Consider the following 12,939-nt stretch of genomic DNA (forward strand, 5'->3'; position numbering starts at 1 on the left):
ATTTGTAGACAGATGGTCAGAAGGGAGGGTGGCTTGGGGACCCCGGCTGGCTCTGAAGGGAGGACAGCCTTGTGAAGATCTCAGCCCTTCATTTGTGGGGGTCTGACGCTAACTCGGTCGGGGGTGGTTACTATCAGAACTAAGCTGAAGTCCACCCGATTGGGATGGAAACAGAATATCCACATGACGTTGTTGTAAAGAGTAAAGGAATAAATGGAAAAAGTCAGCCGAGTCCCTTGCCCACACCCAAAACTCCCAGACAGTAGCTCTTATATTTGATTATTTTAACAAATGTCTTCTTCCGCTTCGGCCAATTGAGAGCTGAGCACTAAGACCTGTCCTAGCATCTCAGTGACTACCAGGGCTTGACAGGGCTGAGTCACCTCCTTAGTCCTCTGTTTCCTCGTCTGTAACGTGATACCGGACAAGATCACATCTAAGGTGGCCTCGAGCTCTAAAATCTCATTCGGTGTGCCAAATTTTATTTAAAAGTGTGCTTTTAAGTCTCAAAAACATCCCATTGCATGGTACTCTGGGCTTGCTCGTTAATAAAGAATTCTAGTTTAAGAAAGAGATCCATTCTCACGGAAAATCGTAATTGAATGGCAGTGCATTCATCTTCTCTGCAACTGATACTGATGTTCAAATGGCAGGGGAGGCAGAAGCATGGCCATTCACCCGGTGAGAGCTCACCCAAATTGCAGGCAAAGTACGTGGAAAATCTAATGTTACGCAGGTAGCTCCATTCTGAGAAGAGAAAGTGTCTGTTCTCACAGACTCCAGATAGCCAGGCACCCAAGAAGCCAGGATCCGAGCAGAGCCCTTCGGCGGCCCATAACTTGGGTCCACGGAGCCCAGCCTGACTTTGAAAGGCTGTGCAAATCGCCCAAGACTGAATTGGCCTCTGCTGAGTGTGTTAAATGTATTTCATCGCATTCTGATCCTTTTAAGTCCGTAACTGTGTGCTATTCAGATACAGAAGGCCTACGTGCTACGTGCTACGTGCTACGTGCCAGATGGTCCCTCACCCTCACTCTGTGTTCCCCCTCCATTGCTGCCAGCTCCCAGCCAGGTCAGACCTTCCTCTTTCTCTTGTCTGGCTCCCTTGGGCCCGATGCCTCCAAATGTCCTTTGCTTCCGGTCCAGGTTCATGTTTCCCTCGGAGGCCACTTCCCTGCACAGCCCCAGCTCTGACTTTCCCCGCATCAATCAAACGTGGTTCTCTTAACTTTTCCCACAGATGATACAGGTTCTCATCTCTAGCAACAGAATGCCAAGGAACAGGAAAGAAAAATGTGCCTGAGCAGCCGAAATCGGTATCACACAGTCACGTCCCGATGAGCCCCAAACTCGCGTCTCACTCAGTCTACTCACTTTATCGACTTACTCAGACAGTTTGAGTACAAACAGTTTGGTTTTACAATCCACAGCGCGTTAATGACAGGGGGAGAGCGGAGAGCTGGGAGAAAGGACAGAAGCAGCCGGTAGCAGCAAGAATTGAGAGCAGATGAGAAGGAGGAGGGAGTCAAAAAATATATGAAAATTACTTGAGAAACCAAACATGACGTGTCTGGGACCATGCTGTGTGGGAGCAGAGAGTGTCTTACGATGCAGCCTTCCTGGGTAAAATGACGGAGTATGGTGAGTAATCTCCAGAGGCATAATTCCTGAAACATCAAGGAAAGGTTACGTGTGATCGATCATTTAAGAAGGCATGAAAGCAGACCATGCATTTTGGAGGTACGATGGCAAACTTGTAGTTAGTGGGAAATTCCTCAGCCTGGAGTAGCTACCTTCCCATGAGGGCTTCTTAAGAGCGTTCGTGTGTTCGCTTGGTGGACACAAAATCCACCAAGCACTTGTTTCCTGAGCACCATTCACCGCTGCCTGGAAGGGCTCCCCTCCTAGGGTGGGCGCGCCTCGGCTCTTCCAGGAAAGTGATTGTAAAGGTCCTTTCTGGGCTACAGATGACCTTCAGGACGGCAGGGGCGCTGGTGGTGGTGGTGGTGCAAGGGGGGGGGGTGATTTAAAGATAGATAAGGAGGGTGGGGTTCACAAAGCCACAGAATGGGGTGGGACCTGGAAATGCCTTCACCAGGCTCTAGGCATCGTTGTAGGCCTGCCAGCAGCCAGCAGGAGGGTGATGGGTCTGGGTGGATACTCAAGCTCCAGAGAAGAGTGAAACTGCCCACAAGGGGACCAAGCCGAGCTTCTCACTTCCCTCTGAAGCTCTGGGACTTTGATTGTCTGAAACAGACCCAGAGCTTTGGGGGTGACCTACACCTAAACCCAGCACAGGCACCGGCTGGAGAAAAACAGTCTGATGGAACCAGGACGGGCCATTGCCCTGCCCCTGGAGAGTGAGCGAGGCCATCTCCCATCTTGGTCGCAGGCTGACCCCTCATTTTGTGTCTTCCTCCCAGTCTCCAGCAACCCTTCCTCCCTGGCTCCCCTCTTCTAAGCAGCCCTCTTCTAAGCAGCCTCCCTTCCTCTCAGGCCTGGAATCTGCCCTGGCTTTCACCTCGTTGGCCTCTCGGCCCCGGCCCCGCCCCACTCCATCCGTGCTGCACCCCGAGGGGCTGTGCTGCTCCTGTGTCCGTGGGTTCTTAGCCAACCCCTCTGACACACTCCCATCCAGCTTCCACTCCATCTTAACGTTGTTGGATCACAGACCGTCATGAGAATCTGACGGACACCAGAGGCCAGAAAAGGGCCACATGCGCAGCATTTCACGTGGGACCTTAGGGAGTCTCCGACCGCCCCAAAGTTTGTCCCCCAAGCCCCTGCAGGTCTGTGGACCCCACCAAGGCCAAGAGTCCTGAATCCAGCTCAGAGGTCCCTTCCACAGCACGGTCTCTTTGGCGCGTTCCCTCATCCGCTAACTTTCATTGAGGGGCTGCTATGGGCCACGTCTTGGGGTCCCGTCTCCTCCAGGAGCTCTTGGCTCGCGCCCTCATCATGGCAGCTTCACCTGTACTGCACTTCAGGTGTTCCCATGACCATTTCCCCAGAGACATGACAAAGTCTTCCAGGCTCTCGTGAAGGTGCATCTATGTCTTCATTCCCAGCACAGAAGTTTGTCACGTGAATGAAAGAAGGTGGTCAGGGAAGGTGTTCAATTGGGATGTTTGCAAGGCGAGTGCATTGGAAGGAGTGATCCTTGAAAGGCCGTGCCAGCGCGTGGCCTGACCGCCACGCGGAAACCAGTCGTTCTCAGAACCACGGAGGCCTGGCGCCTGCGCCAGTGTGGCCAGGGAAATTAAGAATTTTCCCCACCTTTCAGCTGTTATTGTAATAATACCTTTGGAGGGTAACACCGCACTTTTACAAAGTTGACCTCATCCTACCCTCCCAACAGGTTTGTGAAATAAGGGGATTTTATTTGGCTCTTATTTGGCTTATAATGGCTCTTACCTCCACTGTTAAGACAGGGAACCGCAGCTCCCAAAGGTGAAATGACTTGCCCCGCGTCTCGTGGTCACTACACACCTATCCCCACGGCCCCTGCTCAAGTCCAGGCAGCTCTCTGCCCACAAAACTCGGTTTCCTCTTTCCCTTTTTCTGCCCTTGCCCTGCCACCTGGAGGAATTGCTGTTCGTCCCATTCCCCCCACTCTCGAGATCAGACCTCACCTGAGCTACTTCTGTGCATTGTTCCAGCTCCAAGTTCAGCCACATCACATTGGGAGTTTGAAATCAGCCATGCTGGGAGTATTTACACTACGGAAACTGACAATGGTCTGGTGTCCAGCCCTGGCCCTCTATCCAGTTCCCTTTCCCCTCCCCCTTCCCCCAGCTGGTTCTGGTTAGTACCCTAAAGCTTTCTGTCTCTCAGAGAGAAATGCAATCTTTCCCGGGGCACCTTGGAGGAAGGGTTGTACTGGGCTGTGTCAGGCAAGGTGGGTGCTGCCGGCCCCAGGCAGAAAGACCCTCTCTGGGAGGGGGCGGGAGTCCGGAGCCAGGACCTTAACCGTGATGAGCCCTGGAGCTCATTTTCTCCCGGCTGAGCCCCCTTCAGAGCCTCCTTATAAATGCCAGTCAAGCCTCATGATGGTCCTCTTTCATTATTCAGCGAGGAGAAGGCGAATTAAAAATACATGATGGCATTTTCCAGGTCGGATCACTCAGCATGGCAAGGGTGTTTATCAAGTGTCCTTGTTCCCGCGGTGACATTGGGGATATGAAGCTGGGCTCCCCGCCCTCTCAGCCGGCCCAGAGCCCTTCCGCCCCTCAGCCTCACGCGGACATCTGCTGTCTGGGATATGCAAGCCCATCTCCTGCCAAAAGAGGCAAGTCCTTTGTGCTTTATTGAAAGAGACAGGATTTATTTTCATTTTCCTTTGCCTCCTGTGCTTTGAGGTTCCCTAAAGCCAGGGGATTCGGGCATAAGCAAAGAAATGAGATCCCCCATAAGAGTGGCTTTCTGGCTAATTGCCTGGGTGAGGATTAGCTGTGAATCCTCTCCTGCTTTGAAATCTACTTTCTCATTAGGCCTTTACTGATCCTCAGGTAGGACAATAATTGCCAGCCCTCCCTTTCATTTTAGGGACACTTCTAGGAATCTCGCCCTTTCTTTGTAGAGGCGTTCAGTGCAGGGGAGGTAAGAGGGGAGGCTGTGCTACAGGACAGCCCCGTCGGTCGCCATGCTGGCTCTGTCCCCGTCCCGGGCTCACCTTTGCCCCAGCCCTGCTCAGGCCTCCCTGACTGACAGACCCGACTCCGCTTCCCCTCCAAAGGCACTGACTGGGAGGTGAAACAAAGGACCCTTGTGTGCAGGCAGGGGGGCCTGGAGAAGGTGGGGGTCTTTTGGAGCAGGGTTTCAGGCCTGGATACCCCATCTCTGTGTGCAGTGGGCTGGAGCCTGCTCACATAAGCGCCAATTCTGCTCATCTCTTTCCAATTCCATGTTGAGTAATATAACGTTGGCAGCTTGATACTGGCTGTGGTGGGAGCCTTTGCACCACGGAAATGGGCAAACGCCACCATCAGGGCTTTTATTTTTCTGGAGAGCCAGTTGTTCAGGGTTTACCAGCACACCCCTCCTTTGTGTGCTGCCTCCCCAATCCCGGGGCCAGGCAATCCAGCAGGGACTACAGGCCATGAGCTGGAACCCAGAAAAGCCAGGGGGTGCATGTGCTTTTCTAGGTAACAGAGCTGGGACCTAAATGCTCCTGACCGGCGAGCAGGCTTCTCTATTTACCCCAACTGCTGTGAATGGGGCTCCTGAGTAAGGCTACATTAGAGCCCCCCCTGCATGCAGAGGCCCCCGTGGGGATAAGACAGAGGACAGAGGCGAAGCGTGGAGAGACCTCTGTCTCCCCCCTTTGACCTCAGCTTTGGTCCAGGCTCTGTCCGTCACAAAGACGTGGTCTCTGGACTCAGGGTTTTGGAGCGTGAGGCAGAGGCCGTGATGGGGCACCTCCACCAGCTGCCGCAGGTCCCACCTGAGGACACAGGGGCAAGATTACAGCATTGAGCTCCAGTTTCATCTTGCCCACCCTGGGCAGCCCAGGAAGGCCCAGCAGAGATTGGGACACGCTCAGAAACTGGACCAGGCCAACTGGGCATCCAGGCCCCAAGAAGGAACAGGTAATGTCTGGCTCTCCACCCGCTCTGCGCATACTGACCCGGGAATTGTCCCACAGCAGCAAGTCACGAGCCACTTCCTGGACACAGCTGGCAGCCCGGTGCCAGCCCCAATGAGAGAACTTCCAAGGTTCCTTCCAATTAATAGAGGCTCTGGATTAGCTCCCAGGAGGGAGCAGCCCGGCAGAGTGACAACGTCTCTAACCGCCTCTGCCTGTCCCCCTCCAAATTAGAGGGACTCTAAAGTCCAATTATGGCAGGGAACACGTTACCTCTTTAAACCAGAGAGTCTGACTCTGCTCAAGGGATATTTGCAATTGCCTCCAGCCTCCCCTGAGCTAAAAAATTATATGCTTTTTCTCTGCTGAATTACCACATCCTCAGATTGGTGCTGAGGGGGTCCCTGCCGGAAAACCCAAACGTCAACCTTCTTTGCAAATTCAGAGCCCGTAATTGGTTTGGAAATACCGAGTGAATAGCTAAAAAGGCTTCAGGGGGATTAATGTCAAATAACGCGTCCCCTTGATGGCGTGGGGAGCCGTCGTGCGGGCATAGGTGGTGGCAGGCCCCATGAATTTCAGCTGTGGTGCAGAAATATCATTAGGACTCAGAGTTGGGAGTCCCACATTCAGAGCCCCGAACTAGCCTGCACAGCCAAAGGGTACTGTGGAGGCAGCTTCCAGCCATGCCCTCTCCCTTCCTCCAGAAGGGCTGGAGCAGCCGTAAGGGTGGGGACTCATGTGGCTCTTGGCAGGCCACACCTGTCAAAGACCACACCTGCCTCTGAGTGGTATTGGGCGGCTATTTCCTTTGCCTGCAGAGTGTTCCCTAAGCGGAGTGTCTGTAAGCACACGGTTCTTTGTCGTCTCCCGCCTTGAGCTGGGGTCCACACAAGCGCAGAAGAACGGGCTTTCAGGTCAGACTCTGGGAGGAGACCTGCCTCCGCTGCTCATCAGCCATGTGGCTCGAGGCAGATCATTCTGAGCCTCAGTTTGCTCATTTGTCAAACCGGAAGAATGTTTCCAATGAGTCTTTATGTGGGAGGATGAGATGATTCCTTAGACCTTCCCCCAAATCACCTAACCAAAGACCGTACTCTATTAAAAGTTCGTTCTTCCTGATACTACAAAGTATAAACCCAAGCGGTTCAACTACAAAGGCATTCCTGCCGGTCTGGCTGGAGAACACTGACCCTAACACCACTTCAAATGCTCAGTGGTCACATGTGGCTGGTAGGCAGCACAGACATGGAACAATTCCATCACGGTAGAAAGTTCTGTTGGGCATCACTAGTCTAGACCGATTGCAGATCGTGGCTCTGCAGTTAACCAGCTGTGTGAACGTGGGCACACCATGCAACCCCTCTGAGCTTTGGTTTCCTCAGCTGTAAAATGGGAACAATTGTTGTTGTGAGGATTCCATGAAATAACACCGATTAAGCACCTGGCATGATGCCTGGTGTGGTGGTTTAATAACACATCACAGATTCTTTGACACGCCTCCCTTCAAGAGGTGGGGTTTAATTTCCCTTTTCTTGAATGTGGCCCGAATGCAGTGACTCGCTCCTAACGAATAGAATATGGCAGAGGTGATGGTGTATGACTTACAAAGCCAGGTCCTGAAAGGCATTGTGACTTCCTGCTTGTCCTCCTCTTGGATCACTCACTTTGGAGGGAAGTTGGCCGCCATGTTGCAAGGACACTCAAGCAGCCTTAAGGAGGGGTCCACATGGTAGGGAACTGAGACCTCCAGCCAACAGCCGGGTGAGTGAAGGATCTTAGAAGCAGCTCCTTCTGCCCCAGTTAAACCTTCAGGTGGCTGCAGCCATGGCTCACAGCTTCCTGACCCTCTGAAACTATGTGAGATAATAAATGTTTATCATTCTATTTTAAGCCACTAGGATTTGTTACACGGCAATAGGTAACTAATACACAGGGCCTATTATGCAGCTTAATTATCGTTAGCCATTCTAGCCAACTGTCTACAGAGTTGGCCGAGAGGGAAAGAGCCCCGCTCCACCGGCCTGAGCAGTATGTTCTGCACAATAGTCCTCCTTATTGCAAAAGATGGACTTGGCCTCCTGGCCTTGGAAGTCAATCTGTGAATGTGGTCGATGTGGCCACTGTAAGTGTGGGCATCTGAGTGGGGTTCTCTGACTTACAGCAACAGCAAATTAGTGAGTGCTGGCAAGTCGGGTGTCTGTGTGTCCAGGGCTTAGGACCAGACCTTGGGAGGCTCCTTCCAGCCCCACAGAGCCTTTCCAGTGGGACCTGGTGTCGCCCTGTGTCCACACTTCAGCCCAGAGCTGGCAGCAGGCTTCTTGGGGCCCGTGGGTGAATTCACACTTTGTAAGGAGAGGAACTATGAGGTTGGAATGGGCGAGGGAGGTCTGGTGTTCTCCAGCTTTGGCCGCAGCCCTTCCTTAGCTCCGCCTTCCCAGATTTTCACCAGTCCCAGCCTGGATCTCAGGCGCCATCACCTAGGCGGCCTCCCCGCGGATTCCTGGGACACACCGAGTCCAGCCAGATGGACAATCAGAGACTGCGTGCCCTACGCCCACACCAGTCACGGACCTCAACCCCTCAGATTGAGCCAAAGTCCCCAGAACCTCTCCCTGCACCACTGGGCTAGGACCCTAGAGGAAAGAAAAGAGCACCCCCAACAATGAGAAGACAGGATGGGACCAGTGTGGCCCTCTGCCACATGATTCTCAGAGAGCATAGCATATAAATTCCTGAATTGATTGTACACATCCCTGGTTCTCTCTCTCGGAGTCCCCCAGCTGTGGAGGGAGGGTGATCCTGCCAGCAAGCACTTAACAAATTGGCCTGAAATGCCCCATCCTTGGCTCCCAGACCTCCAGGCTCCCGGGAGAGCCAAGAGGGGAAAGCCCAGAAGCCGGGCAAGCCAATTAATTGACGGTTGAGCCGGGTACTCAGAGGCAGGGCCTGTCCATCCTCGCTCTGCAGTGAGTGCACAGTCTAGAGACTGCCACACACACACCAGGACCCTAATAGCTATGCAAAGCAGGGGCCCCTCTTGCAGTAAGTGAAACTAAGCCGTCCACCCCAGGTTAACAATATATATTTATGAGATGTCGCCAGCTGCTCCTGTGTTTTCACATGTGTTTGTTAATGAAAGGTAACCTGAGGGTCAGGTTATTATGTAAATAACTGCTATGGATTGGTGGTGGTAGAGGTGACCCCCCCCACCCCCCCCCCACCAAAGGAGCTGTCTCTGTAGTTTTCAGGAGGCGCTAATGAATATTGGATCCTGTCATTTGCCTGGCACTCAGGCCTCGCTTTACACAGCAAAGGGATGGAAAGGACAGGCCTGTCTCCATTTGAGCTCAAATGAGCCACTTCTCCCTCCCTTTCTGCGTGACAGGAGTGAGTTCACATTCCCCTGCCTCCTCCTCCCTGCTCCGCCCTGAGCCTGCATGCATCCCCACACAGACAGGGGGCAGATGGGGACGCTGGCTGTAGGACCTTCTGGCTCTTTGCAGATGGCTGAGTAGAAATCACAAACTGTCTCCACCCAGCAGGCCTTAAAGCCATTAGCTTCATGCCTCTGGCCCAGAAACCATCATCCTGGGTCCCCCAGAAAATAGAAACAAGAAGGTTAGCCAAGGAGGACAGTGGCCTTCCAGAGTCCATGCAGGACGCTGACCACGGCGTGGCAGACAGAGGAGGACAGAAGCCCCCGGCCCCCACTGGAAGGCCCCTGATACCCTCAGCCTACCCCACCAAGAGGCAGCCAGCCTCCTTGTACAGAGGCCAGGAGCAGTGCCAGGCCGTCCAGGGAGGGCCACCTGTGTGTGTCTGCCATGAGCCACAGGAGCTATGCGTCCAGGAGAGGCTGAGCGGAGGAAACCGGCCTGTTGAAAGGTGGGCCAGCTAGCTGGCATTCATGGGGTTCCCAGCACCTCCTTCAAGCTGGAGCCCCACCAGCCCCTGCGTCAAAGGCAGGCGGCAGCAGGTCCCGACCTTGGCGGGGCCCCTGCCTTCACCGCCCCCCACCCACTGTCTGTGCAAAGCTCATTTAGAGCTCTGAGTCATGGAGTGTTGCGACTGGGACGTCTCCACACACGCGATACTGCGATTCCCTAGACTTCCCCGGGTAAATAAAAGCTAAATATAAATAATGGTCCCGTGTCGCCTACTGGCTCTGCCTTTGACTAGAAGGAACACACCGCAATGGTTGATTAAAAATAAATAAAATTAGGCGGTTCTAGTTTTTCCAAACAGAAAGGCATGGCTCGCCTCTCTCTGCGTCGGCCTGAGATAAAGCAGCCCGGCCACCCTGGGTGCTCCCAGAGACTTGGCGTGAGCTGGTTATGACTGGTTTTACAGCCCCTGTATGATTTACACCCGCTCGCAGGCATGTAGCAGACAGATACATTTTTAACACTAATTGTCATGTATATAGGGTCCTTGAGTGTCACAGAACATCTCTCTAGAGGAAGGCGGGTATTCCAGGGTTTTCTGTCAGGAGCAGGGGTGGTAAGAAGCAGGTAATTGGGGATGGTTTGCAGGAGCCACCCCCATGAACCAAGGGGTCAGGGACACAAATAAGCCCAGGCTGGCCTTCCTCTGCTCCTTCTTGGACATGGTGACAAATGCCGATCAGGAGGCAGCCACTGTCACCCACCTTCCCCCACCACACCCTCCAGCCCGGCCTCTCCCACAGGAAGACCCTGGCACGGCTTTTTCCAAAGTCGCACCTTTAGGAGCTGACCTCAGAGCAGGTACATGGCTCGTGCACGTGGCTGCCCTCACCAATGGGACGCAGACACCACCAGAAGGACGCAGCTTCCTTCCCCTGTAATAACAACGTGATGGTGTCATGGTAATAACGCTGGCATTTATCCTGCTTTCTACGCCAAGTGCTTTCCAGGCATTGCCGCATTAAACCTCGGTCCCCCCCAATGCAGGCTCTGCTGGTGCAGCCCCTTAATCAAGGAGGAAGAAAGCTTTGGGGAAAAAAAGAACTTGTCTAGAATCTCACCACAAAGAAGTGTAAAAGGGTCTTCAGACTCGCACCTTCCTTACACCAAAGCCTGGGCCTGGGGCCAGCCAAACCTGAAGCTCCCAGAAAGGAGGAATTCTCCCCAAGGCAGCAGGTTTGCTGTGCACTCAGCAGACACCCCAAAATGGTCCTGGAATGAGCCGTTCGATGTTTAGTCAGGGCACAGGTATTGTTGGTACACATCTTACGTCTAAGTTCCAGATAACGTATGACATCCTCCGCTTCATTTTGACCTCGTGGCTGCCAATCCTGGCTCCCTTTCCTCTTGTTTTGGGGAAAGTGTGTTCCGTCTGTACAACAACCTTTCCATCTGTAAGACAAAAGGAGCGTACGATGCTGATGGCAGAAGATGCTGGGCTGGCTTCACGAGCTGAGGACTTGTGTCGCTGAGGGCCCATGTTCAGAGGGAGCCTGTGCTGGGTGAAAGCTCTGCTGTCACCGTCCTGAAATTCCCCACCATTTCTGAACAAGGGACCCATCGTTTTCATCTTGCATGGGGCCTGCAAATGTTGTAGCCAGTCCTGGATAGATGTTTTTAACAGTACAATTGAGATTATTGGGTGTTCGTACTATTTTAATGAGTTCTCTCTTCCCGTGCACTATCTGTGTCTTCCCAGAATTCACATGTGATGGTCCTTGAAGGTGGGGCCTTGGGGAGACGCTTTGGCCATGAGGGTGGAACCTTCCTTCCTACATGGGACCTGTGCTCTTATAAAAGAGACCCCAGAGAGCTCCCTTGCCCCAGCTACCATGTGAGCACACAGAAGATGGCGGCTATGAACCAGAAGGAGGACACTAAATATGAAGTCACCTTGACCTTGGACTCCCAGCCTCCAGAACTGTGAGAAACAAATTTCTGTTATTTATAAGCCAGCTGGTCTATGGTCATTTGTTACAGCAGCCCAAACAGACTAAGACATCTATGGATGTGTTTAAAACAACACTTCTTAGAGTAACACACATAGGATTTAAAAAAATCAAAACGTATAAAAAATTCAGTGTCCCAGGGCCGTGAGCCCCTCAAGGCTTCTAGCTCCATATCTGGCAGAACAGAGGTGAAAGGGGCAAGGGAGTGAATGAAGGAATCACAGACTTTTGGAGTGGCCTGAGTGTGTACCTAGGCTCCATGGTTCTCAAACTCTGTTCCAGGAGCCCAGGGTGCGTGTTGGGTGGGGTGGGAGCTGGGTGTGCAGGAGGGGTCATGGTGAGGAAGGGTGCCAATCTCCTTCACTGCAATCAAAGAAGTTGTGGGGGTTTTGTCTATTTTGTGTACGGAGTTTCAAGCAAGATTCGATTTGATAAAAGGGTTCCACTGCAAATAATCAACTGCAACAAGCTGGCCCATTGTTCGACTTTGTAAATAAAGTTTTACTGGAACACAGCCATGTCCACTTTGTACGGATTTCCTATGGTGGCTTGTGCTATGCAACAGCACAGGTTACAAATTGCCACAGAAGCTTTCTGGCTGCCAAAGCCTGAAATATTTATTATCTTGTTTTTTATAGACAAAGTTTGGACACCCTTGATCTAGTCTAATCCTCCCATTTTATAGATGAGCCAACTGAGCCCCAGAGATGTATTCAAGGCCTCAAGTTAAGACAATAGGAGAGCTGGAACTAAGACTCCAGTCCAGGGAATTCCTGTGCATAGAGATTTCCAAGAGCCACCCCCCTCCACTCCTCACAGCTCACCTTCAGAAACAGGCAAGAAAAAGACCCAGATTTGACCTTTTCCAAAAAAAAGTCTGCAGGTGTTCAACTCCAGCGCATTGTTCCCTCTCTCGTGAGCCTAGATATACAGGAGTGCCATCTTCCATGGATGTGAGTAAGGCACAGAAAAGAGAGGAAGGGGTAAAGCAGGGCTTGGAAACCATCAGCCTCCCACCTCCCCACCCCCCTCTTTCTCTTTCACATGGAAACAGCTTCAGTCTCTTGGGCTTGGAAATTGCATCTGTTGGGCCCTTCCTGTAAGCACAGGTGAGCAGGGGCTCAGGCATCATAAATAATGAGCAGAGCATGGATTTGCTGATGATGGAGAGACCTTCGGAAAAGTAAACCAACCAGAGGAAGAAGGAACCACATTTGCCCAACAACACAGATGATCAGAGTAAGTGGAGAGAACATGTCATTCACATCAGCATGGCGAATTGCATGCAAAGGGAACCTGTCAGCAAACCCAGAAAAGCAGTGCATGGTTTTAAGGAACATTATGGATTGCCAAAGTCCACCAGTGTTTGTGCCCTGATGCCTGGGCAGACCAGGAGAAGGGATGGGTGTGCTGATGGGTGAGCAAACAGCACCGCTCTCGGGACAGAGTTATGGACAGA

General features: G+C 52.5%; 1 protein-coding gene and 1 long non-coding RNA gene across 2 annotated transcripts in view; one reads left to right on the top strand and one right to left on the bottom strand.

Annotated features, from left to right (window-relative positions):
• LOC308488857 (uncharacterized protein) overlaps positions 1 to 12,503 on the top strand; it is a 139,716-nt gene extending 127,213 nt beyond the window's left edge. The window contains exon 5 of the mRNA XM_081029083.1: positions 11,231 to 12,503. Within this exon, the coding sequence (XP_080885209.1) occupies positions 11,231 to 11,253 (23 nt within the window). The 3' untranslated portion in view covers positions 11,254 to 12,503. The remainder of the gene's footprint in view (positions 1 to 11,230) is intronic.
• LOC308488858 lies at positions 1,434 to 11,235 on the bottom strand. Its single transcript, XR_013991979.1, has 3 exons — positions 10,593 to 11,235; positions 10,309 to 10,406; positions 1,434 to 1,667 (listed from the first exon to the last, which is right to left on the bottom strand). It is a non-coding gene; the product is annotated as an uncharacterized lncRNA (long non-coding RNA).
• Positions 12,504 to 12,939: the final 436 nt, after the last annotated feature.

Source organism: Rhinolophus hipposideros (assembly GCF_964194185.1).
Source record: "Rhinolophus hipposideros genome assembly, chromosome: 20".
Classification (NCBI taxonomy): Eukaryota; Metazoa; Chordata; class Mammalia; order Chiroptera; family Rhinolophidae; genus Rhinolophus; species Rhinolophus hipposideros.